The sequence below is a fragment of the Azolla caroliniana genome, unplaced genomic scaffold (genome assembly GCF_043228905.1).
Source record: "Azolla caroliniana isolate FFs.n. ecotype wild unplaced genomic scaffold, voAzoCaro1.0.p SCAF_18, whole genome shotgun sequence".
Classification (NCBI taxonomy): domain Eukaryota; kingdom Viridiplantae; phylum Streptophyta; class Polypodiopsida; order Salviniales; family Salviniaceae; genus Azolla; species Azolla caroliniana.
The window spans coordinates 3112574-3139421 of record NW_028230453.1 but is presented as its reverse complement, the minus strand read 5'-3'; the positions used below and the strand labels follow the sequence as shown (position 1 = coordinate 3139421).

The following is a 26848-nucleotide window of genomic DNA, read 5'->3' as shown; positions in this document are numbered from 1 at the left end:
ATAGGTACAAAAGACCTTATGGCTCATACATAATTACCACTCATTAATACCCTCTTGATTGATTTCATGAATACACGTATAGGGTAAAGAGTTATTGACGGTCATCCTTATGGAAAAGTGGTCCCTCCCTTTTTCTAATATGTTTATATGAAGTGTTCACGAATGTTTGTAGGTGAATTCCAAAGGAGTCTCACAACCCATGTACATGCATCCCAAGGAGCATTTATATTGTGAGGTGCGTCAAAAATAGTTCCTTTTTGAATTATGTAGTAAAACAAAATATATTTTTGGCCAAATAGTTGAAACTTCGACTCTTTTCACATAAGTCATGGTTTTTTAAGATAAATTTGCATCACTTAAAATAGAGCATTACCATGTGGAACGAGACCATTTAGTGATGTACATCATAGTTTCACACATTACATGTTCTCTCATTACCAATTTGTGAAACATCTAATACAAATAACAACATTTTAGTCAAAAGGTTTATCATGCAGCTACAACTTCATGGAGTCGTCGGATACCAAAGTAGTAGGAGAAACATTTACTATTGCTTCTTCGATCACCCAACATATAGTTTTGCCAGAAAGCGAGACTTTTCTGTCTACATCAACATATGTGTATGCTCTTTCCCTTATGACCTTCTTTCGACAAAGGTTTTACCGACATTTTTTGGTAGCCAATGAATGTACATTAGTAAAAAGCCCGACTAAATATGAAGAGAGATAAAAGAAGATAGGCGCACATGTTAGGATATCGGAAAGCTAAGTGAGCTTATATGCTTCCTTCACTTTAAAAGGAAGGGGGGGGGGGGGGGGGGTCTTCTTCTTCTCCTCTCTCTCTCTCTCTCTCTCTCTCTCTCTCTCTCTCTCTTGCTTGACATGAGTTAAACTTAATACCTATGTGCCTTGGTTTTTCTTTTTTTCTTGTTTATTCTTTAAAGGAAGTGATAGAGGGAGAATCCATTAGTGGGCTATGAATAGAAGACCTTGTGAATGTGTGTGTGTTGTAGGATATAGAGAGAGAAGGAGGGGGTTTAGTTAAGTTAGCATTAGTAGCATTTGTATTGGCATGAGTGTTCACATACATTGTCACAACCACCACCATGCCGACATTAATGATGATCACCCACATCTTCTTGCTCATTATATATCTACAATTAGTTGATCAATCTCCTCCCCCTCCTTCTAATTACCCCTCCACATCCTATCACCAAGTCCGGCCTCGTCCTCTCGTAATGGCGCGAGTTCAAGCCCTTGTATTGGCTACCCCTATGGGGCCTCTTCATCACAATCAATATATTTATCACCACCAACAACAACATGCGAGTCTAGCAACTCATGCAGGTGACTCATATATTTCATATGTATATACAATGGACTTTTTTCTAATGGGATCAAATTTTGGGTAGTGCATACATATTTCTTTTGTAATTTCTCCATTTTACTCAGTATTGTAGACTTAACTACTTTTTGCTCTTCATTTCTTCTTCTTCTTCTTCTTATTCATAGCAGGTAACAACTATACTCACTATAATGAGACTCAAGATGATCGACCAACAACAATGGTGGTGCTCCAAGCTACTACTACTACTACCACCACCACCACTACCACTAGGTTCAAGCTCATTACGGTATTCTATATAGGCTTTTGAACTGATTTCTCTTCATTTGTGGGGAGTAACTCTCCTACTCATGACAAATATTCAAAAAGTAGTTCATGTGAAATTTGATGCTATAGGTATGTATGTTTTTGTATGCATTAAAGCAGATGAAATCAAAGGCAACATCAAATCTATCATCATCAAGTCTTACAATATTGCCTGGAAGGAAAATGCTACTAGGTCATCACACACATCCTCATCCTCATCCTCATCCTCATCATCATCATCATCATGAATCAAGAATACATTGGCTGCATGCTGCCATTGGTGATAGGATCATGAAGAAGAAGAAGCTAGTGCAAATTGAGAAGAGAATGGGGTCAAGGCCACCCATGTGTGGCAACAAGTGCAATGCTTGCAACCCATGTATAGCCATCCAAGTCCCTACACCTTTCTCGGACAACCCATTGTCTTCATCATCGGGTTCGAACAAAAGATCATCATCAACACCATCAAACTATATTAGCAAGAGATCATCACCTTCAACAACATTAATGTCGGACAATGTTGATACCGATCTAGATAAAACTTCTTATCGAATGGAATATGTTCCCCATGTCCATCTCGACTACTCCAACTATCAACCCGAGGGATGGAAATGCAAGTGTGGGAACCTAATATATAATCCTTGAAATCCTCGAAGAAATTCCATTATGCATCGAACCCTTTGTAAAACCATATATCATCATGTTTTTTTGAAACATTATAATCTAATCAATTTTTTTTCTTTTCTTTACACGTTGGTGTTATGAGCTTCATCCTTTCGATTTTCATATAGTGTGTGAACCTATCATTCTTAGGAAGTTGCTGAAAGCAGTTTACACTAACTTGAGGGTACTCATATACAATACACCCATATAGAAGGAGTGTAAATTTAAGGTTTCTAAAGATTCAAATGTGGCCAATGAGATCAAAACAATAGAGGGTTACTCACAAGGGAGGAGTGCCTCCCCTTATAACCAATGTATATAACAAGTTCATTATAATTGTACTTGGATTAGTACATTATATTTCATATATATTGATTAGTTAGTACATTATTTCATCAATGGCTACCCACAATTTAGACCTACACATAGTAATTGCAAGGATATAACAACTAGATTAAATGCTTTGCTTTGCCAAGCCATTTTAGCCTTATGTGAGAGTCTAGCACCCATGAAGTTGTAGTACATATATGTAGCCCTTGATGACCCATCAAGGCTTGTCAATTGGTTTCACATGCATATTTTATGTTGTTCTAGCCTAGGTTCTCACAAATGCAATCAACCTTTTTTGACTTGGGCATATCAATCTAGAATGCTCATGATTAGCCACTCATTAGTATGACAAGGGGGGTGTATCTATCTAATTTAAGTTACAATATTATATTTAAGCTAGCCTCACACATGCAAGGGTATAACAACTAATGTCCACTAGATAGTTTCGAGCATCCCTTGACATATTTGTTCACACTTTTCTAACATCTTTCATTTGGCTTTATAATCAAGGAAGCACTCGTGATCCGATTAGCTCTTCATTTGTGTAGTGACTTAGAATCCTTAACTTACGCCTAAGGAGTAGTATAATACTTTATATCAATCTAGCTAGGGAGGGTAACACACAAAGTACACTCTAGGAAACAAACCACCTTATTGGTGAGTGAAGCCCATATGCGACGTGTTTTCCCATTGATATAACCCCATCTACTTCCCTCTCTCTGTATGTGTGTGTGTATTTGTTAGTGGTAGAGAGAACCACTAATGTCCATGGGATTGTTTCGGGTATCTTTATAGATATTTTGCATTTCAAATGAAAGTAGTAAACTCTTTAACCTTTTCTTCTAGACATCTATTTGTCTCCCACATATGCATACACACATTCAAGGGGCTACTAGTACTAGTACCATAATCCATATACGTGTACAAGATTTCAATCAAAGTGCAAGATAAGGATTTCAATTTTCTCCCACATTACATACATGTAAAACTTTGATTGTGTTTTTTTTTGTCTTATCTTTAATTGTTGTGAAGTGCAATTTTGCTTTTCTCAATGAATCCCCACATTAGATTTTGTTCCCTATTTTCAATAAATTTGTGTTTTTAATGATATTTTCTTCTTCTTCATCATCTTCTTTTGCATTATTAAGAAAGAATTCAAAGCATGCAAAAACATAATAAATAAGTCTCGCATTGTGTAAGTGATGAAGAGTTAAAACTTACGACCTTCATATTGAGGCACAGAAAATGAAGACAAGAATATGTGAAAAGACATAACAAGGGTAAAAAAGGAGGAATTTTTATTTGTTTTGTTCTATACTCTTATTAATTGTAGAGGAGGTAAGGGTGCCATTAATTTGAGATTTGTACCATGATAGATGGATGGATGGGGATGTATGCATGTATCTATGTAAGTGTGTGTGTGTGTGTGTGTGTGTATGTGGTAAGAATCTATGTACATACATATGTATGTATATGAATACATGTGTACACATGTATGTATACACATTATTCTCTTATCCTTGAGTTTTAGGTTCAAAACCTGGAAGTTTGTTCCGTTTAACCCTTCGTAATAATCACATCTTACAAGTAGCAAACTTTTACTTCTCTTTTTTAACCCACTATCTTTGGGTTGTTTCATGGGACTTTGGGATTGGTCAACGTGACTAGTCGTATCGTCTCACTTTTCTATCTTTATTTGGCATATGTCACTTTTTTATTTCTTGAACAAGTTATCATATAAATGTGGTGGTCTTGGTCTCATAGGCCATAATAACCTCTTTGGCAATAGTAATACATTCTCTCTCTCTCTCTCTCTCTACCATGATAATAAATTGCATATTTATTAATTCCATCAACTTGGGTTCAATCCCAACCAACTCACTACATGATTATGGGGAATGTAGGAAACCTCATTTGGGTTACAATTGTATGCTCTCCCTCCCTCAAATTCCCCTGAAAGAAGGAATGAAGAATGCTCCTTCAAAAGTCTCACATCCTCAATCTAGTCACTCTCACATCCTCAATCTATTAACACAATAATATACAATTGTCATGGTTGAATGGTCATGTTATTAACTTATCTCCAAGTGACAAGTCAAATCCTACCATAGTTTCTTGAAGATGGCCTTCTAGAGTTGCACATTCATGTTAGCGGAGTGACACATTCAATTCATTTCCAAGTTAATGTGATAGATATTATGGTTTGTGTTCTTCATTTGAACTTAGAGATCATTGGCATTTATATCAAGCACACTCGACTTATAATATTTTAAAGCAATAACAAATATCTACATGGCTATTGGGACATTGACAACTTGTGAAAGACTCCACTCCACCTAGGGGCCATAACTAGGTCATTGTTAGCGAAGCCTTATATATCATCTACACGATGATTGGTTTACTTAGAGTGCTTCGCCCCTAGTACTTTCTAGCCAAACACTCCCTTGTGGACTTTTTCTAGTCTTGTATACCTTTGGTTAACTTTTTTTGATTTTGTATACCTTTGATTAACTTTTTATTATTAAAATCAGTCATGTTACACACAAGGATATTTCATACAATAATGCAATCCCCAAAATGCCACATGAGTGGGATAATAATGGAATTCAAAATGTGGCATAACTACAAATGTGAAGAGTGTCCAAAGTACTATTCATTTACACTAGTCATGAAGTAGATGAGACTTGGAGACTTCTTTAGGTCTCAACTCTCTAGCTTCCATTTAATCCCTTTGTTTATACAACTAATACACAAACTTCTTTAAAATCTCACTCTTTGAGTGTTCATTGTTATGTATGTATAATTGTACACAAACTTCTTTGCCACTTAGAAAGATACACTTGGAGTGTACTTACAACTAATGTAGAACCTACTTGGTGACACTACATGACTATGATTTCGACGAATAATATATTTGTATGTACTATTAGCGCATGATGTTCCCAAAATTTCAAAAACATTTCAAGGCTTCTGCACCTTACTCCACACTTAATTTATGTTTGCAGAAGTAAAAATTTAAGTGCAAATGTTAGACTTGCTATTTATAGTTTCTTGGAGAATGGAATGGAAATATTTCCTCTTTAAATTCAACAGCAAGCGCTCAAATTCGATTATCGGAGGTTTAGACAAAACAAATTATGTCTGGTGAAGTGGCAAAACAATGATATCATGTATATATTACAAATGCTTTATTCATTTCCGTTTTGTTTGTTTGTGTGAATGGGCTCGTATGTGTTTAGTTATCGTGTTTTATTCTTATGTTTCCATTGTTCAATTGTGCTCATTACTTACCTATATTGTGTGTCTAAATGTATTACTTTATGTGCAATCTTGTGCTCTTACATGCAACCATGTGGCCAAGTAGTACATGCTTATGTATCCAATCCCACATTCATGGTTGCCCATGAATGAGATGACCACAAAATACATAACTAGTGTAAAGAAATTGTGAAGGATTTTCAAAGCACAAATGTATGAACTTTGAATTTGATGCTCACATGCATTCATAATGTATGGTAAAGGAAAATGTAGAGACATTTATTTCAAACACATAGGTCCTCCTAATGTGAAATTGTTTTTGAAGACTTTCAAATCATAGATGTACGTATTTCATGCTAGTTCTAACTTCCGAGTCTCCCCAAATTAATTAGTTTTCTCTAATTAGATGCCATGATAATCTCATCATGATGGATTGTGGTCAATATATATTGAGCCTTGAGGTAATTAGGTTGATCTCAATAGGTGGCATGATGACTCAATTAGCATGATAAAATTAGGTTGCTCTAGTTAAGCACCAAGTTTGAATGAATTAGGTTGCATGATTGCCAATTAGTTTGATCTAATAATGTCACACAATACTTTAACTAGGTTCTTTTGCATTGATGGCTTGCAGGCTTCAAGACCATTCATCCTTTTCCTTTCATTATCAGGATCTAAGTCCAAGAAAACTATCCCTCAAGGCTATTCACAGTTTGACTAGTTATTTTCCCAAAATAAACCCTTTTGTTTAGATCCACATTCGGTTGTAGAACAATATAGGGTAGCATGTTTTCCTTTTGGAACTATTGCTATAAGATAGAAGACCATTTTCCTTAGATTAGAAGAAGGAAAATTCCTGAACATGATATAATTGATAAGGAATAGGAAACCAACCCAATTGCACAGATTAACATCAACTGGGATGGACATAAATTGGAGATGTGTTGCTTCTAGATAGTCCACTTGAATTTTGCAAAGTTTCATTCGATATTTCTTCACTCCAACAATTTACATAGTTTAACAGCACCATGTTTGATTCATGTTGAAGGTAAGGTCATATGAGATGCATATTTCAACAAGAATCATCCTGATTATTATGTCTTGATTTGAAGGCACAGTAAACATGGTCACACCATCCATCAATGGAAATGGCATTAGAAATATTTGTGCTTCTCCATGAGTGAGCCAATACTTAGTGCAGGGTAAAACATCCGAACAAATAATCCGATCAAGAATTACTTCTGACAAAATGATCAAGATGACAGAGAATGATGCATAGAGAAAAAACAAATGCAAAAAAAGTTCAAATTTAAACATCCATAATTTTGCTCCTCTGAAGTCATGGCCCTCAAATTAAAGTCCCATGTACAACCAGATCACCTCTTGCACGCTTTTATGGCGCAACGATCCATCTTGGTGAAGAAAAATCCTCAGAATGTTTTGCCTGTATAGATTTCAGCAAACACAGTTAAATGTGCACCCATAATAAAGTGCATTGAATTAGCCTCCACGCAAAGCCATTGTCATCTCACAAATTTCAAACTCGAAACCTAGCCAAAGAAATAAGATCAAAATCATCCTCACTTTGAACTCCTATCTATCTGTCTATCTACCTACTAGACTTCTATCCTTACTGCTCCTTTGATCATAAAGACCATTGACAACTTTATCGTTCCTCGACATGTTCTCCTTGAATCTCCAACACATTCTCTTGCACTTTAGTATTATGCCCTTTACCACCATCATCATCATGGGGGTATGCAACATTAGCAACATGGTTTTTTAGTACAACGATAATATCGGAAGGTGAGGCACCGGCAAGCTCAAACTTTTGCACGGCCATATCAAGCAAGGTTTTCCATGATTTCATGCCTAGCTTGAACTCGACTTGTGAATGCTCAAATAAAATATTCCCCCAGAAAAGATTGATCTGGAACCTCGTGGCTCGCAATTGTTCCTTTGTTTCAGACTCGGACAATTTTTGTTGGCCATCTCTCTTGCCTCGTGGATCGAGTTTCGGGGGCGTCTCGGATATTGTAATACTGGAGTTCGCCATAATTTCCTTAATTTTCCGGTCTTCAAAAACTTCCCACATTTCGAACGCTAGCTGCATCTTCTCTTCAGCATGCTTGAATAGAGAGATGGTCTCAGAAGAGTCCCAACTGGCCAGATCAAGTTGTCTTGCCATTGCCAAAGACCATCTAAGCTTTGCATTTTCAAAGCTCTCTTGACCAAGAGCGAGGACTCCTTCATAGAAATCCGGCTTCACCCTGAGAGCTTCTTCATACTTTTCCCGAGCAATCTCATATTGAGTTCGTGCCCATTCAAATGCCGCCTCCAGACGCTCATTGAAAACACTCTTGTCGACATCATTCTCTTCTAAAGGTATGCGTTTCCGAGCGGCACACATATGGACATTGCCCCAGTTGAAGAATGCCAGAGCTGCCACTTCCTGGAACTTACAAGCTGATGCCTCAAACAAGGGTTGGGCTTCTTCGCTCGTCACGGCTTGCTCCAAAGCTTCTGAGCAAAACTCCATGCCGAGCTCATGTAGGTCAACATGTGCTTCAGGATCAACACCAATGTGGGTTCGGAAGAGATTCGCAAAGTCGAGGAACCATTCATCTATTTCAATTTCTTTTGAATTCTCCTCTTCTTTGCTGTCATCTGTTGCATTCTCACGTCCGACAATGCTATCCGAGGCTTGGAACGTGACATCTTCTTTTCCAGATAATGATGACAATGAATGATCATGTTCTATAGCCTCAGGAGTTGCCTTATCCAAGCATTCCTGTTGTTCTTGTTCTTCTCCTTCTTCTTCTTCTTCTTGTTCCTGTTCCTGTTCCTGTTCCTGTTCTTCTTCAATAACTGGTTCTTGCTCTGGATCTACTTCCACCACATGAAGCTTTAGAAGCGGCATTGGGTCAACGAAAATGGTATCTGAATCTCTTTGCTTACTTTCGATTGATTCAACTTTTGATTTCAACCCATCAGCTTCTGTAAAAGAAGCTAACTCGGCGAGGCGAAGCTCCTCGGAGCATGTAATAGTGATCAAGTCCCCATCTGTGTCCTTATACTTGATAAGCACAGCCTTTGAAGAGGGAAACCTCTTCCGAACAATCTCCCTCAAATCACTAAACGTAGATTTAATGGGCATTCTCGCAAGCCGGATATCATGACCATAGATGAGCTTCAATGGTCTAATGAGGTGATTAGATGAGTCTTTCTGCGGAACCACTTTTGAAGATTTTGGCCGAAGGGGAAGAGGCTTTAAAGTTTCATCCAGTCTAGTAGTAGACATGGAGATGTTAGGGGTGCTTTGCACACGAGAAGAAGGTGCATTATCATTGTTGGGGGAGGTCTGCACACAAGCAGAATCATTATCCGCTGCTCGAACACGAGAAGAAGATAGCTCCTCGTCCTTAAGGGTGGTTCGGCTCCGAGAAGAAGATAATAACTCCTCATCCTTAGGGATGGTTCGCATGCGTGAAGAAGAAGAAGAAGACGAAATCTCTTCGTTAGGGGTTGGTCGTATACGAGAAGAAGATAGGTGCTCGTTAGGGTTTGTTCGCATGCGAGAGGAGGAATGGTCGATATGACCCGACCCGGGAGCCGATACCGCCTGTTTGGGCTCAGAAGGCGAAGGAGAAAGCTTGAGGGAAGGCATACTGCTCTCCTCGACCTTTTCTCCTTTCTTCTTCTTTGTCTTCATAGAGTTGGGTCTAACTGGAAGGGAAGGACCCCGACAGCTTCCTCCCACAACAGAAGCTCCTAGAGAAGCAGGGGAAGCCACTACATAATTCGATGAGGAAGATGTATTCGCATTAGATACACAATTTTCTATGCCAACTCTTCCTTTCAGACCTTCATCTCCATCTTCTTCATCTTTTTCATCTTTCCTTCCGACTTTCTCTTGATTGTTTTGGTCATATAGTGCAATCCTGAGCCGTTTCCCAAGCTCTAATGCTTCTTCATGCCCTGCTTCTTCTTCCAGAATCGTTTTCACATCAAGCAGAGCTAGCTCAAGCTTTCCCATGGCTTCAAAAGCTCTAGCTCTTCTGAACAATGCTCTCTGGAACTTGGGTTGAGCTTGCAAAGCGAGAGTACATTCTCTAACAACTAGTTCATAGTGAGAAGGATTCTTCATTTGCATCAAACAAGCCGCTTTGTTACTGTGGAAGATGGCTCTTTCTGGATGATTAGGGGTGAGCTTGATGGCTTTGTCATAGAGAGCAATGGCTTTTTCATAGTTTTTTGCTTGGAAGAGACGGTTACCTTCATCTTTCAGCTCGTGTGCGCGGCACAGCAAAACCGCGGATAAATGCTCCGCATTCATATTAGGGCTAGGGCTAGCTTTAGGGTTAGGGTTAGGGTTAGGGTTTGTGATTGGGATTGGGTTAGTTCTAGGGTTTGGGCTAGGAATTGGGTTTGCTTTAGGGTTGGGGCTTGGAATTGAGTGAGTTTTAGGGATTGGGTTTGGATTAGGGTTAGGGGTTTTTGTACCTGTATCAGTCTCCTCTATAGTTGGTTGTGAAGGGGTGCTTGATGTGGTCCTCTTCTTCTTCTTGTTGCCTGATTTCGCCATAGCTCTCCTCTCCTCTCCTCTGTTTCTTCACAACAACATATACATATATCAATATGTGAACCAACAACAATTGCAGAGAATTATCCTTATCAACAATCAAACAAACAAATAAACAAACCAAAGAAAAGCCTTGCAGCGTTTTCACACTTTCCATTTTGCCCAGACATTCCCGCAAGCCCGATTTTGCCCGGACATTCTCTCGCAGCCCCGATTTCGCCCGGACATTCTCACATCCCGATTTTGCCTGGACATTCTCGCAACCCCGATTTTGCCCGGACATTCTTGCAACCCCGATTTTGCCCGGACATTCTCGCAACCCCGATTTTTTCTTGGACATTCTTGCAACCCTGATTTTGCTCGGACATTCTCTTGCCCATTGATTCCGTCTAAATGTTCTTCTGAACACTTACTTACTGATTGTATTGATGGGCTATACGCAGGTTGTGTTGTGGGGCGTTAGTTGCAGAAAATCAAGATTACATAATTTCACAAGGTGCCAAGTGGATATGTTATGCTTGCAACGTAGCAAATGACCCTTGTAAGAATCTATCTTAACGTTATGACAAATTAAGGAGAAACTTAAGGAAGAAAGGGTGCTAGTCCACTTTGAACCACCCCCTTGCGAAGGTAAGAGACACATCCTAGCCCGCCCCCCCTCCCAGTTAGTGCCCCATACTATTGAGTGCGGACATGGATCGTACCTCGGGTTTGAAGAAGCAACCTAGCAAGATGAACACGTGTATGAAGCCAACGATTTGCCACACTATCAAAGTCTCTATCCAATATAATAAAGATGAACTCCTTCTACGCGCTCGAGAGGCTTGCCTTCAACCACGTACAAGATCCAATCCTCCTCGACCTCTTCGATTGGTGGATTCACCTTCCATTTCTTTCCGTGTCTTGCCACAATTCTAATAGGGTACCAGCCTGCACTTTCATCTAATAATCCCATCAGGACGGTCTTCCCAATCTTTCCTAGACCCCTGACATTGATAATATTTCCTGTACCATCACATTGTCCAGACCATTCACCCTCTTCCTCATTACCAATAGGAAGCGAGGAGACAGCTGTATTGACTACGTCAAGCATCTTTCTGCCATTTCTGACCTTTCCCATGTCTTCATATAATTGATCACGATTATTGCCGGACAACCGCATCCAATCAACCATCGAGTGTATCCCTAGACAATGCAATATAGCCCACGGCATGTGCTTGCTTTGTCCAAGCATCATTCCTTCTGGCGATTGCACGGTCTCGTTCCACAATAGGGGTTGGCGCATCCATTCAACACTAGTACTTGGACGATTCCGACTTAGATGCCCACGAAGCATACTCCACGCCTGCATCACTGACATACAAGTACGATCAGCCAATCGGTTAGATTTCCTCAATTTTAAGTCCATGCAAAAAGGCCACGCTTTGTGTGACTTCCATTGCCCACCTAGTCTTGGACTCCATAGAATGCTCCTATTATGTATCAATGTTTTCCATAACTCATCACCGGGTATCAAGCTTCTTACCAATATCTTACACAACAATGCCTGACTCTGCAATCCAGGGTCAACCAATCCTAAACCCCCCTTACTCTTGGGAAGAATCAGTGTGGACCATGATACTTTGGCTGCCGCATTGTCTTTCCTCATCCCAGCCCAAAGAAATCCCCTAATACATGCTTTAACAGTGCGAATAGCTTGCTTGTCAAACATCCACACTGGATCCCGCTGAATATAGGTGGAAGGGAGAACAAGCTAAATCACTAGGTTTCTTCGAATACTCGACGCGCTTGGGGAGAAAGTTAGGTTCGTATCGTGAGAAATGTGCCAACAAGTGGACCCATGCAGCTATCGATTCAGTCTTCGTGGATAGAACCAGGAGCAGGATATGGAACTCATCCCTTCCCGAGCGGATCAAAGTGTTTTTCTGGTTAATCACCCATCGGGCTGTTCCAACGGGAGAGTGGCTTGGGAATAGAGGCGGCATGAGTGGTTGCAAGGCGTGTAGTGCGAGCTTGGAGGACATCGCTCATTGTTTGTGGTGCTGCCCACGAGCACAAGAAATCTGGTTGAGGAGCTTAAGAATCTTGGCTCGTTTTGGGGTTGAGGTTCATGTATCGAGTGCAGCAATCACTTGGTTGGCCACTAAATCGGCCTCGTGGTTTCAAGGGTGGAATGGAAACAATCCTTCTTTAATGGTGAAGCAAGGATTTGTGCAACCAGCAACGCAAGGAGGTTTATTCTTCTTACAAGAACGCTACGTGGACATATGGGTATTAGTGGTCGGCCTTACGGTTTGGCAAGTGTGGGTATCTCGGTGCAAGGAGACCCTCGCAGGTAAACGAACCCCACCGGCTGAGAATTTAATGATGATCTGGTTTAATCTTATTTCTACGTTGCGAGGTGAGTTTGAAAGTCTTCAAGGGCCATCTGATGCAAGTGAAGAAGCTAGAGCTCGATTCCTTCGGAAATGGAGCGGTTCGTCGACGCTGCAGATAATGGATGGTAAAGTGAAGTGGAATTATCAACCACCGCGGTGGCTGTTCCCTCCAAGTGTTCCTAACATCTAGATGGGTGCTGCCATGAGGAGCGAATGGAGGACATCTATGCTGAATTCTGTTTTGTATGAGGCTCACGTGGAGAATATGTGTTCGAGTAATGCTATACACATAGAATGATGTGGTGTTTTGGAGTTGTTTTTTTATGTTGTTTCATCTACACATTGTTTTCCTTTGACATGCAAGATGTCTTGTAAGATATGAGTTGTAAATGATTCCTTTGTACATTCTTAACTAATGGAAGTAGATGTTTTTTGGAAAAAAAGAAAGAATAAAGATGAACTCCTTCATGAAGGTAGCCAACCTTCTTATATAGGCTCAAACCCTAGGCCCTTGTCTATTTCACACAAGGTTGTTATTTTATAAGTGGGCCAACTGATGAAGGAATCTAACGTGATCTTCCTTATAGAGAACTAACCCACACCTAACCCTATGATTTATAGAGAACTATAATTACGGTTATGCTCATATCATACTCCCCTTTTCGAAAAGATTGCATTATTGCTATGAAAAGTCGGAAAAAATGGTTTTACGAGCATCTTCTCGCTCCCACGTAACATTTTTGATAGAACCATCCGTTCATTTAATTGTAAACTCTCAAACATTCTTTGAACATAAGTGTTTAGTTTTAGAATCGAGAATTCTTTCTTGCCTATGAGGTTTAGATGCGAAATCCTCAAAAGTAACCAAAGTTTTAATGAAAATTGAATTATTTTTATAACCCAAGAGCTCTATGAGACAATTAACATAAAAGAAAAGATGGACTTTGATGTCAATTAGAAGGTGGAGGTTATAGACAGATGAACCAATGCATTTGAGGATTGTAAAACATCCAGTCTTCCAGAATAGCGTAAGGCTATTTTAGCACACTTACTCGCTTACTTGTAGTCAACATTGTAGAGTCATGAGGTAAAACACTTTCTATCCAGGGAGAAATACATAGGGTTGTTGATGCTGGTTAGCATAAAAACAAGCTTTGTCTTGAACCATTTTTATATTGCCCCATGCTATATGCAACATATTTTGCATATCACTTAGAAAGTTTTATGTACTTTGTAGTTCATCATCATGAATCTTGACATCAATTTGGGCACATGGCTACGTCAATATAAAAGTACTATTATAAACAAATTCCAAAATAGGAAGATATTGTTGACATATAGTAGGAATCCTAGACGCATTAACTTGAACCATATCCTCAATGATTTGATTAACTCATTCTGTTTGTCCATTAAACTAAGGATGGTCTGAGGAATTGATGCTCAAAATAGTTTCTAGTTTCCTAAAGACTTGCGGCCAGAAATCACTAGTAAACTTCATATATCTATCACTCATTATATCCACTAGTAACTTGTAGAACCTTGATTACCTTTATTTAGGGAGCTCTTGACGCCATATCCTCAATGATTACCATATCCTCAATGATTTGATTAACTCATTCTGTTTGTCCATTAAACTAAGGATGGTCTGAGGAATTGATGCTCAAAATAGTTTCTAGTTTCCTAAAGACTTGCAGCCAGAAATCACTAGTAAACTTCATATATCTATCACTCATTATATCCACTAATAACTTGTAGAACCTTGATTACCTTTATTTAGGGAGCTCTTGACGCCATATCCTCAATGATTACCATATCCTCAATGATTTGATTAACTCATTCTGTTTGTCCATTAAACTAAGGATGGTCTGAGGAATTGATGCTCAAAATAGTTTCTAGTTTCCTAAAGACTTGCAGCCAGAAATCACTAGTAAACTTCATATATCTATCACTCATTATATCCACTAGTAACTTGTAGAACCTTGATTACCTTTATTTAGGGAGCTCTTGATGCCATAGATACCAACCATTGATTGGAATAATGCCTCGATGATTATTGGAGTTGCTCCCATCTATGACCAAATTATATCATGGGACATTTATGCTTGCTCCTAATCATACATGCATTCATCAAACCTTAAAAGGCCTCTCCAAATCTCTTATGTTATTTACCTTGTGAAAATTCAATTTCCTAAGGTTTCTCCTCCATAGAGAAGAACCAATGTCACAAATGTATCAAATAGCCACAATTTAGTTTGTGGCTCTTATAGTTGTTTATATACAAGTTGCCTTTCAAGAGCAATTAGGGCTACATATTCACGAGAAAGTCGGGCACATGAAACTTCCGGTAAGGAGAAATGAGACCCTATGAATGTTACCTCAAAGTATACTGTAAAATCGTGTGGATGCCACCTTTTTCTTCCCAAGAACACATCTTGTTCTAATGTCATTCCTTGTGCATGAGTGGAGTTAAAACATGATTAATCTTGTTTTTATCAAGGCTTGTCAACAAACATTTTTCCATAATTTCAAACATTTAGATGTCTTTGTAGTCCTCTAGCGAGTGGATATGAAAACCAATGTCATCAATTTATACTTTTATATGGTGATAACCACGAAACATGAGTCGAGAAAGAGGTACGATGCTAAAAGCTTTTCATAAATCCACATACTTACTAAATCCTATCTTTATGGGGTCTTCCCTCTCTAATAAGGGCTTAGATGATCATTATAAAGTTATGATGTAATGCTTGGTTAACTAGTCAAACGACAACCATTCCTCTTCGCTAATACACCCAAATTTGAATCTAGGATTAGGCCATAGAGTTTAGCCAAGTAATGGCAATCATGAGTATCCTATAATTGCTTGATATCATGGTATCTCCATCCTTGTGAACTGGTACAATGTTCGGAACCCCTTTATAAAGCTTGCCTACTTAGTTGAATGACAACAATTCCTCTTTGCCTATACACTCAATTTTTACTCTAAGATTGGGCTTGTTGAGAATCAAGCTCAACCTAGTCTAGTGTGTGAACACACCTTTTCAGAATGTATGAACATTCAAAGGTCAAAAGTCACCACTACTCTCTACACATTAACTATGTGATTCAATGACACATAACTAATGAGTTTCCACATTCCCCATAACCCATGAGCTTCTATAGCTCTAGAGAGTGTGTGGGTGTTTTCGTAAGTTAATGAAGGGAGAGGGTGACCTTATATAAAGGACCTTCCTCCTACTTTATAAAGAGTCGGTTATCCTCACTTTCAACGCTACATTTTTTTACATGATATTCTCCTTGTTAATATACATCTTCTTGAGTACTTCATTTCTTTTATCTATCTTGTGTTTCTCTCCTTTCCTCTCCTCTTTCCACAAACACACACACACACATAACACACATCTCTTTTGCTGCATAGAATCATATCCGATTCTTTACAGGGCCATATAGTTTGCATGGTATCATGGTATCTCCATCCTTGTGAATTGGTACAATGTTCAGAACCCCTTTATAAAGCTTGCCTACCTGGTTGAATGACAACAATTCCTCTTTGTATATACACTCAATTTTTACTCTCAAATTGGACCAGTTAATGATCAACTAGGGAAACTTATTAAAGATGTCATAGGAATGAGAGCATGGTGAGACATGCATACATAACCTTTTGACCTACCAATCCACCTTGATCTTGGGCCTTTCTAAATTTTAACCAATCTATGTCTTTTTACATTTTTTGGGGTAAGAAAGGTGAATTTAGATAGGCATGAGCCAAATGGGTTGGGGTTGTTTGGGGATAACATTTAGTACATTTGTATATTCACGCTAAACTTGAGGTGTAATATTTTCCACGATCTTTTACTTTCTTGTCCTAAGAATAAGCAATGCGATTTTGCCTCAAGTTTAGCCAAAGATTATCTCTTCTTACTCATAAGGCATTGGATGATAGCTCTTACTTGTTTGTGTGCACAATTACCTCAACTTCACATTGCAAAACGTCACCTTGTGTGACATTCCTCATCATATCAACTATTTTGTGTGGTTCTACCAAGTTTGGGTGCATTGCTGATTGTGTTGAGGGAAGGCATTCATAACTTGACAATCCTTGCACAACTTCCTCTAGATGTATAAAATGTTCCAAATCTCGTAGGCCATTGTATACTCCACACTACACATTAAATGTAGCCAGGTAGTTGCTATTTACGCAACCTACTCTCGTTCTTAACACACATCATTTGTGCATCCATCCTTCACCTCAATAAAATGTTCCAAATCTCATAGGCCATTGTATACTCCACACTACACATTAAATGTAGCCAGGTAGTTGCTATTTACGCAACCTACTCTTGTTCTTAACACACATCATTTGTGCATCCATCCTTCACCTCAAAGCATAGATACATTTGATCTACTGCCAAGTCAACAAGTCTATTTGAGATTGTGAACACTTGTATCTCAGTAGAAGAGATGAAGGTGGTATTAGGTAATTGACTTGTTCTTGCACATCCCTTTGGGTGTACACATATAAGAGTACAGCAGAAATAGAAACATATTTCATTTAAATAAGAGAGGTATTAAATATTATAGGTGATTAGTCCGCCCTATGAGGTTGATTATCACCTATAATGTGCCCTTCAGAATACCAGATCATACTTACAAACCACTCTCAATTGTCAAAAACAGAGGCAGAAAATAAGTGTCACTATATATAGTTTTCACTTAATTGTGTTTTGAATTATGAAAGATGGAGAAAAAATACATTGCAAATTTATATCAAAGAGTTACAAATGTTAGAAAAGCAAGAAAGATCCAACAAAATTATGGAATCATTTTCTGTTTTTATTTTATTCTTTTCTCTTACATTATGATGATACTGTGCAAAATAATAATTAGTTCACATGTGACCATGATTGCAAACTCCATATTACAAAAATTATTACCTATTATTGGCACACTATACAAACATGACATATTGAAGACATAAGATTTGGCTGTCTCAAAAATGAGACCGAAACCTACCCTTGAACATTGGCTCTGTTTCCAGCTAAGATGAGAGATATCTCCAAACCTCTGCTGAAGGCTTGATTGAACACGAGCCTTGTCTGAAATGTAGAGACAAATGGGAACCAAGAAAGAATAACAATAGGAGAGAATATGATCATCCCCATTGCTGCATCGTAAGCACGCGCAATGGAAGGCAGTGATGACCATAAACCAAGCCGCTTCACAAGTGGTTTCCAAGCTATGGCAATCTGTAGATATTTACACAGGAAATGTTACCCATCTGTCATTTTATTCATTCAGCAAGTGTATTGAATCACTATAATTATAATACACACACACACACACACAATTTGGAATCAGCATTGAATTTCACTTTCCTACATATATTGAACGATTAGTCATCTCAAGTTTTAATTCAGCAATGAGTTTCACATTCCTAAACATATATTTAATTAGCACTCATCAAAGTTCAATCAGCACTTACAGTTTTTCACATTCCTATTTGAATTGACAGACAGAAACTTACTGAGAGAATACCCCAACCAGTTGGTACAAGAGCTAATATACTTGCAAATACATCTGCCGTAGTGACTGATGTGAGGGCAACAATAACCACAAGCGCAGCAATAATCAATAGGAAAAGAATCCCTTGGGCAAACCGAAAAACCATCTGGAGATTCTCAACACTCTTTGAACCGGAGATGATGGCCTGGATCACAAAGTAGATTTTAAGAAAAGATTTACTGACTTTAATATGGACATAAAATTAACTTATTACCTTCAGCGTCTTTGGTTTGAAAGACAAGATCTGCATTGAAAAACATACATACAGAAGTAAGGAATACTTGGCATGAACCATGTGAACAATAAAAGCCTACTGTGAAATGTAGATGATATAAAGACTATCTATTACCTTGAATATCAAGACAATGGCTCCAAGAACAATCCATGATAGCCCATATACCTACATGAGGGGTTTCATAATTCAACTGGCTATTCAAGACAAGAGGATTGCTATCCAGAAAAATGCCAAGAAATGTCAAAGAATGACTTGGACACAGATCATGGCTTACAATTAGGCTTGTACTTCCGTTGGCAGCATTGAGATGATAAACTACTCCATACTGAAAAAAGAAGAAACGTGCGCAAAGGATAGTTTCAAGGATTCTGCTTCGCATAGAACGGATATGCTCCTGCAAAATAGTATAAACTAATGGTCAAATAGCTATCTATCATCTATCTAGAAGTTACCCATAAAATACTACTTAAGAATACCAAAACAGAAGGTATGTTTTGGAACACTGTAACACAACTCAGGTCAGTCAGACACAGAATTAGTAAAATAATAGAGCTGAAATCATGTGTTTTCTCAGCTTTGGAAAGAAGTAGTCTTCAGGGAACAGGTTGGAAAGGTCATAAACGAGATTCTTACGTGTTCTTCCTCCCACCATGTTTCCCAGCTGTCATCGGCTTTGACACCAACACCACCTCTATACAGCAACCAATTTGTCCAATTGTCAAAGTCATCTATGGTTCTGAGTAAATACAAAGGGAATCTTTGAGTGGACAAGACGTGAGAGGTGGTGAGAATGAAATTAAGAGATTTTCTCTTGGACGTTATGTACAGAATATAAAACCTGTTTCTAAACAAAGTGCAATGAAGAGATGTACGTACTTCTGCCACTCAAAACCTGATGGATTGAAAATGTATGGTGCAAAAAGCCAGGATAATGCCAGGAACCAGCTACTGAAACTGAGAAGAATATAGCTAAAGCTTGATTCCTCATAACCATACGCCAGATACACTAACAAAAGCATGATGATTTCCAGACTGGCAAAATGTAAATACATAGTTAATAGCTTTTCTCTTGTCATATGTTCATGCATTGAGACATAAATGAGAACATACGCTTTGACAAAATGGCTGCGAGAATACAATCGGTAATTGTCTGCGAATTTTATATGCTGCACGACGAAACCTCTTCCTGTTGCTCGATACTATATAAAGCATGACAATAAGCATATCAAAGATAAACATTAACATTGATTGGAAGTTCAGGGAAAAAGCAGACATAATAAATAAAGAAATAGGATTGAAACTGACCTTTGCACCACCATGCAAAATAGTTCGGCCAAAGTAATGTGTCCGTGTACCCAATGAGAATGTAAAGAATACTGAACACAGCTGCAACTGCATAGTCACAAAACTGACAATTGCCTGCCATTCATCACAAGTAGATTATATCTATGTTGTAGATTGACTACAGCATATATTACTAAGGAAATATTGTAATATACATTTAAGACTCCTTGTTCCAGAATGAAACCCATAATCATAGGAATTGCAGTGAAAACACCAATCTGGAATAAGAATTGAGTGTTCAATGCACTCTGTAATCCCTGATTGTTTGTGATGATTGCTAAATTTGTCAATGACTCTCCTACGCCTGACAGTGCCTGCAATAGCCATATTAGATAAATTTACATTATAAATATACTTAGAGTAATGAATCAGAACTTGCTTTACCAAATAGGCCTTGCCATACAGGAACACATAGACAACCAGGACAGTCATCTGCACAAATCCAAAAGCAAAGTGTAGCTTGTCATACCAAATTGATGCCAAAGACAACGTGAAACTAGGTCTGGAAGCTTCCTTTATTACCATTGTGCACACATAATAACCCACTGAAGTAACATAGAATGAAAGCATTCTAAAGAAATCCAATAACTGGCCCAATCGATAGACATCCCGACTTAATGATTGTTCTCCATTTCCACTTGACACCTTGGCTTCAAATAGAGCTATCTGATTTAATCCAACATCTCGACCTTTCCCCACCTGGCCATACATAAATAACCAATGATTGTATGCATTAATTAACATTCAACAATTCTAAACTTCTGTTTGTGAATTTACCATCTAGATTTATTGTTTGCCTAGAACAGAAAGGAAATCAAGATATATTTTCAAACCTGAATATATTCATGATGGGTCACATTCCCTTGTCTCAATGTAGAATTGAAACCTAGAAAAAGAAAGATATACTAACATCTTTTAAAAGGGTTTCACGAGGCCTATGAGACTGAATGAGAGATTACACCAAATGGAAAGGAGCAGGATACACCGGGTTTCCTTTCAAGTTTGCATGTAATATCAAATGAGTTTCCGTTTTAAGAAATCATTGATATTGTTGTAATCCAAACCTGCATAGATGTCCTCACTGATGTTGATGATTTTTGAGGCTTTACTAAATCCACCCCTTGTCAGATGAAATACTCGATCAAACACATCAGGGTGACCATAGTGCATGCGAACTCTACACATACACAATTCCATGAATTCATCACCTAAGAAAGGGTCAAAACAATTGTAATTTTCCATGATTTAAAATAAATCAGAAAATGATTACTTAAGTGGCCGTGCGAGAACTCGTTGCCCAAGTGTCACAAAACTTGTTTCCTGGTTAGACATGAACCAAGCCAATGAGGACACACTGCCAAAGGAGCACGAGAGAGTGTTAAGCATTACAAAGGGAGCAAGAAACCAAACTACTGATGTAATAAACTATATTACCTTCCTGTAAACACATGCTCTCGAACCCCGAGAATGGTGGGGGGATGTATCCCATAATTTCCTTTAAACTCTTCAAGCAGATTGCGCATCTTAAGAGCCTCTTCAAAATAGTTATCCTTGACAAAACATACAATATCAAGATAAGAAACCTCCTATCCTAACTGAGAAAATTTAGAATCATACAAGGAGTGTTTCCATGGGACAAGACAGGCTTGACTGAGCTGGGTGCAATCTCAATTGGTGCAAAAACGTTGCAGTATATGTCCCTTAGCCAATAATAAATCCCTCTCTGAAACATATTGTGGTGTATAAGGAAATTATTTACCACAACACATATATACAGAAAAGGATAATTATGGGTGCCAGTGACATATATAACGTGAAACAATATCCAGCAGCCTGCAAGAATGTTCTATGAGCAAAAAAATGGCCATTCAAAGAATTCATTACAAAAATCTGCACAAGAAGGACGAGGCATCCTAAGTTCCCCATAATGACAGTAAGGAAAATTCAGAAAATAATCACAGCCAGTCTCAAGAAAACGTTGCAAAGTGGCGTCAAATCTTTAAAGACACCCAAAATGAAAGATTACATTTCCGTGCATAAAATACAGCAACTAAGATATTTCATCATCAAATAGAGCAGCCAACCCCTAGCTTGAAAGTTGAAATGTCTACTGTACATTGCAGACATTTCTCATTGTGGAAACTGACTGATCATGTAACAATTTATCATGTTTAAAGTTCTAATTTTTGTAATTTGATCCTTTTTAGAAATATTATCTAGACTGATAAAGCAGCGACATAAGAACACATACCTAATAACATTCCCAATTAGCACCAACCTGATTCATATCAATAGTCTGAACTGCATCACCACGTGTGAAAATCACAGCATGATTTTGGTTTTCAGGTTTTCCCTCTCCTAATATTGGATTTCCAGGGAGTTTTATGGAGTAGATTTCCTGATGAGATATAACAATACAAAATATGAGAGAATAAAACATATATTTTCAACTTCACGATAAGTGCCAGTACCTGGTCCTTATCGCCAGTACTCTTCACTAATTTAGAATAATAGTCTTTCCCCTCCTTTGTAGGAACATCATGAATGTAAGCTACCCGCAATCCTTCATTCCTGCAGTATAAGAAATGAAAAACAGATTAAACCTCAACAAATGTGAGAGTACAGGAAAGATGATAAAATTTGAGATCGTACTCCTTCAGTAAATACAATATATCATCTGCTTTTTTATCTTGATTTTCTTTTTGTTGCCCAAATATTTGGCATGTTATAAGGTATACAAACTTCATATCTGCATAAGCTCTGGAAATATCTGACTTCTCGAATGATTGTGAATTATGTGATCGATTTTCTGTTCCAAAGAAAAATAAATAAATATTAAATGCATAAAAATCACAATGTACACCACATTGCCCTTTTAATACCTGAATTCTCAACAAAGCTCTGTAGGAGGAGTGCTCTTCGGTAATACATCATTCCTCGTACTGGTCAAGAAATATGAAAATCAAAATATACAAGGGAAGTGAGACATCATACAAGATTACAGACAAAGGATGATTGGGATGATTTCATTCAATACAGTAAAGCCTAACTTTGGAGATATATACATGCCTGTTCGTACAAGTGTCTGTCCTCGATAGGAAGCCCACAAACGAAGTTTCAAAACATTGTCCGGGGAAAGCTCTCCTTGATCAAACTTTTCATGAAAGGTTGTCTCAATATATCCAATTTTTTCAAGGAAATTCTTCCATTCATCTGCATAAGATACAATTATATGATCAGGATGAGAATCAAATGGCAAAAATCCAAGTAGCTAATATATGTGCTGCATGAAAATGAGCAGAGGAACAAGTATTTTGTCTCTAGAACTCTTAATCCATCTTTAAGTAAATTAACACTATCAAATTTTCTCAATTGACCAGATATACCCATTCATTAAGTAAAGATTCTAATACATCTTTTCTTCTTTGGTTAACTATTCTTCTTCTATGATGAGGAATGGAGCTTTCAAAACGTGGGATGGTTCTTCTTGAAGGAGCTGTGTTATACAAATAGGGGCTCCACTAAGTCCATGTAGAGGGCCGCTCCATTGAACCTGGAGCAGACCTCATCGAGCAGCGGGGGTGTCATGAACAAAAGGGGTGGAAGCTCCTGTGGGGTCGGTGTCGTCGGGTGAGTCTGGGTCCCAATCCAGGGTGACATCGACCGGAGGTTGGAGGGCTCTGGCACGTGCCTCCTCGAAAGACCTGTGTTGGTATTTGTGGGAGTGGTGTTGTGGTACTGCTCCAGGTCCGGGATGTCTTCAGCCTCGATTCCAACTCCCCAGTTAAAAAACGAGGTGGTGATGCTGAAGATGCTGGTCTGAGCCCTTGGTGTTCCTACAGATATGAAATAGGGAATCTATGCACTCTATGAATCCGTGTCAGGAAAAGTGCGGCCTTCCAAGGGTTTGTCAGCCGCAGTGGCTAGCACAATTGGAGTGAAGCAAGGATGCACACTATTGCCCACCCTCTTCGGTCTCTATACAGTTGAGGTATCACATCACATAGCGGAATTAAGGGGTTTGGGAGCATGCCTCATGGGTATAACTATACAATCTAATTTTTGCCTCTTAAATGCCTCTTAAAGATGGCGGCAATCTAATTTTCATCTTATTGGCATCCAAAAGAAACGTATCTACAGCCCATACCTGGAAATATTTTCTGAAGGTAGAAGAGTGTAGAAATGCCGTCTTCATTTTCTTTCCGAAGTTCATCCATGCTATACATCACAATCTCACTGTAATATGGAGTATATACACTGAAGAAAACATATATTCAAACCAATTAATTATCCATTCCCACAACAATTTCCTTCAAAATAACCACATAGTCAAACTTTTACCAAAATGACTTCATAGCTCTAACAGCTGGTGCTGCAGGCATCTTCATAAATAATGAATTTGTAAAGAATTGCAACCGTCTTCGAGCTTCCGAGTTCTTTGGGATTGAAGATGCAGAATCCTTGATGGTAAGAAGGGAATGCAATCGCTTGATTGATTCTTTCTGCTAGAAATATAAACGCTGTAACAATCAGATACTCCAGCACTAAATAATGCAAAGGCTCTACACAAACCTCTTCAAGTTTGAGCCCTCCGATGTGTTTGAAGTTAGGTCCTTCTCCTGGCATACGAGATCTCAAGCTATGACAATTTATGAACCAGAGAAATATAAACCAACTAAAAACATCAGCATCATATCATTCTTCTTTCTTTTCTTCAAGCACACACTCACTCATGAATTCGAGTAATATAGATAAAATATGCTCTCATAATTAAATATCAAGTGGTATACATCATGCCTCATATATTGTGTCAGAATCCTATATCATATTTAATTCTTGAACATCGTTTCTAGTAACTGCTGCCAGGGGCTTCCTATGAGCAGAGGGGAGAAAGAAAGAAAGATATATTAACGATTTTAAGAGGCCAAAATGGCCTATAAGAGCAAACAAGAGATTACATCTTACAATGTTGTCTCATATTTGAGGACAGCAAATCAAAATAAATGTAACTAAGTAAAAACGTAAATAGATATAGAACTAAGAAGTGACTAAAGAATCATTATCTATGCATGTAAGATTCTCAGGTCAGATATATTATACTTCTTCTCGGAGACCCCTAGATAGGGCTACACCTACGAAAACAAAATGAAGATGATAACCATAATAAATTATCCACACAGCTTACTCTTTCTTATGCATGTACGTGCTTGAGCCCGTGTTTGTATTTATATCAGTGTAGTGTGTCTATGGAAAATTGGTCTTACTATTTCATTCAAGCAATGATACAGACCAGAACAGAAAGATGTCATTCCACTAACTGAAGATTATAATACAAACATATTTAATTTAGTGCGAAGATTCAACCCAAGTAAAAATGTGCTGAAACATATATTCAAACCTGAAATTCACAACAACACCCCAGAGATCATGTAATGTGTCGGCCAGAGGTTTAGAGTCCCTTTTAAGTTCATCAGCACTTGCTTTTATCTGGCTTTGGCAGGCATATGGAAATGTCTGATTCAGAATATGGAAGCACTATTGCACTACAACCTAGAATCTGCTGTCATTGACATAATGTCTACCATTTCGTACAGCATAACCGTATAAACATAAAACAAACTAATACAGGACTTACGAGCAAACCCGTTAAAGCTGTGATCCGGGTGACTACTTCATGAATGTTCTTGATTTTAAATGCAGTGAAAAAGGAGCCATCATGTACACTGTTTTCTGCATCGTCAAACAATTCTTGAAACCTATAAGTAAAATAAGTTGACCTATCAAATTTTGCGTGAACTTTGCAAAATCTTGAACCAAAAACAAGCTCTCTATAAATTACCATTTCATGTCATCCGTGGATAACAAGCTAGTAAGTAATACCCTCACACTCTCATAAACTTCCTTAACTGCAGAAGACATATACTGATCTCTCTCCAATTTCCCCCATAGCTCTTCTGTACTTTCTTTTTTCTTCATGGCAATGTCTATAGCCAAGGAAACCTGCATTTTAAATTTACATCATTTTAACAAAGAAATAGCCCTGAAATGCAAAATGTTTTCCAAAATCCTTCTAACCTTGCTGACAAGAAGAAATAATGGCCATTGAACAATTTTCAAGGTCCCTTTATTGGATGGCATTATAAGTAGGTCCTTCTCTCTGAAATAGACAAGAAATGCAACCAGAAGTTAGCAAAAGGGTCAAGCTTTGTTAATAAACAGTTTTAGTTTTTAATCGAACATGAAGATCAGTAAGGAACTTATTTCTGAATAGCCAACTACTCTCTCCATAATTTCACTGCTTCTCCCAGTATCTTTTCCCCCATCAATAAAACCCAGCAATGTTGAAAATATACAGGATATGCAACATCAGACAATGTACCGGTTTGTAATATAATCCTCAGCCCGGAGACAGTGAATTATCTCATTCCAAAATGGTGCAAATGATGCAGCTTCCTCTCTTTCTGTCCTACTAGACTCCTGCATGAAGTTCCAAGCCATACATTTAACATAATTTTCTGGAAAGAAATACAATAAATGACATTAAATAAGATAAACATTTATATGACAAGTATAAGGGATATTCTTGTTTTATTGAAGCTTTGAAAACACAGGAGAGATGAGATAGCGTAAATCATCTATAGATGTCAATGTAGAGATCATAATAGATGGAACAGGTGTAATTGCAAATGCTTTCTCATAGAGGGAATTCTATATGTCATTGCTTCATGTGAGATCTTAACAATGAATGGACTTTTACCTATTCTTCATTTCTAGACAAGGATTATTAGTCTCTCCTCATCTGAGAATCCATCTGAGACAGTACCAAAAAGATATAGTCTCCAT

At 38.1% G+C, this 26848-nt stretch overlaps 4 protein-coding genes across 5 annotated transcripts; 1 reads left to right on the top strand and 3 right to left on the bottom strand.

Moving 5' to 3' along the window:
• Positions 1 to 826: 826 nt before the first annotated feature.
• LOC147852093 (uncharacterized) lies at positions 827 to 2399 on the top strand. The gene is made up of 3 exons (XM_087334168.1): positions 827 to 1346; positions 1515 to 1633; positions 1771 to 2399. The coding sequence occupies exons 1-3, from the start codon at positions 1106 to 1108 to the stop codon at positions 2293 to 2295; spliced, it is 885 nt and encodes a 294-aa protein (XP_087190294.1). The 5' UTR covers positions 827 to 1105; the 3' UTR covers positions 2296 to 2399.
• A 4783-nt stretch (positions 2400 to 7182) lies between these two features.
• PHOX2 (Octicosapeptide/Phox/Bem1p (PB1) domain-containing protein / tetratricopeptide repeat (TPR)-containing protein) lies at positions 7183 to 10510 on the bottom strand. 2 transcript variants are annotated; one of them, XM_087334099.1, is made up of 2 exons: positions 9307 to 10510; positions 7183 to 9237 (listed from the first exon to the last, which is right to left on the bottom strand). In XM_087334099.1, the coding sequence occupies exons 1-2, from the start codon at positions 10484 to 10486 to the stop codon at positions 7568 to 7570; spliced, it is 2850 nt and encodes a 949-aa protein (XP_087190225.1). In that variant the 5' UTR covers positions 10487 to 10510; the 3' UTR covers positions 7183 to 7567. The 2 variants fall into 2 exon arrangements, with proteins under 2 accessions (XP_087190225.1, XP_087190224.1); XM_087334098.1 differs by having other exon boundaries at positions 7183 to 10510.
• A 7272-nt stretch (positions 10511 to 17782) lies between these two features.
• Positions 17783 to 22947, bottom strand: LOC147852091 (callose synthase 9-like). The gene is made up of 20 exons (XM_087334100.1): positions 22888 to 22947; positions 22658 to 22814; positions 22477 to 22576; positions 22284 to 22403; positions 21440 to 21555; positions 21276 to 21359; positions 21070 to 21182; positions 20839 to 20891; positions 20528 to 20704; positions 20390 to 20437; positions 20161 to 20319; positions 19967 to 20080; positions 19772 to 19860; positions 19538 to 19693; positions 19295 to 19397; positions 18936 to 19055; positions 18776 to 18826; positions 18641 to 18670; positions 18389 to 18571; positions 17783 to 18110 (listed from the first exon to the last, which is right to left on the bottom strand). The coding sequence occupies exons 1-20, from the start codon at positions 22937 to 22939 to the stop codon at positions 17874 to 17876; spliced, it is 2262 nt and encodes a 753-aa protein (XP_087190226.1). The 5' UTR covers positions 22940 to 22947; the 3' UTR covers positions 17783 to 17873.
• A 56-nt stretch (positions 22948 to 23003) lies between these two features.
• Positions 23004 to 26518, bottom strand: LOC147852090 (callose synthase 10-like). Its single transcript, XM_087334410.1, has 9 exons — positions 26385 to 26518; positions 26081 to 26162; positions 25845 to 26005; positions 25641 to 25761; positions 25404 to 25492; positions 24578 to 24644; positions 24347 to 24507; positions 24153 to 24262; positions 23004 to 23218 (listed from the first exon to the last, which is right to left on the bottom strand). The coding sequence occupies exons 1-9, from the start codon at positions 26501 to 26503 to the stop codon at positions 23004 to 23006; spliced, it is 1125 nt and encodes a 374-aa protein (XP_087190536.1). The 5' UTR covers positions 26504 to 26518.
• Between the last annotated feature and the right edge of the window lie 330 nt (positions 26519 to 26848).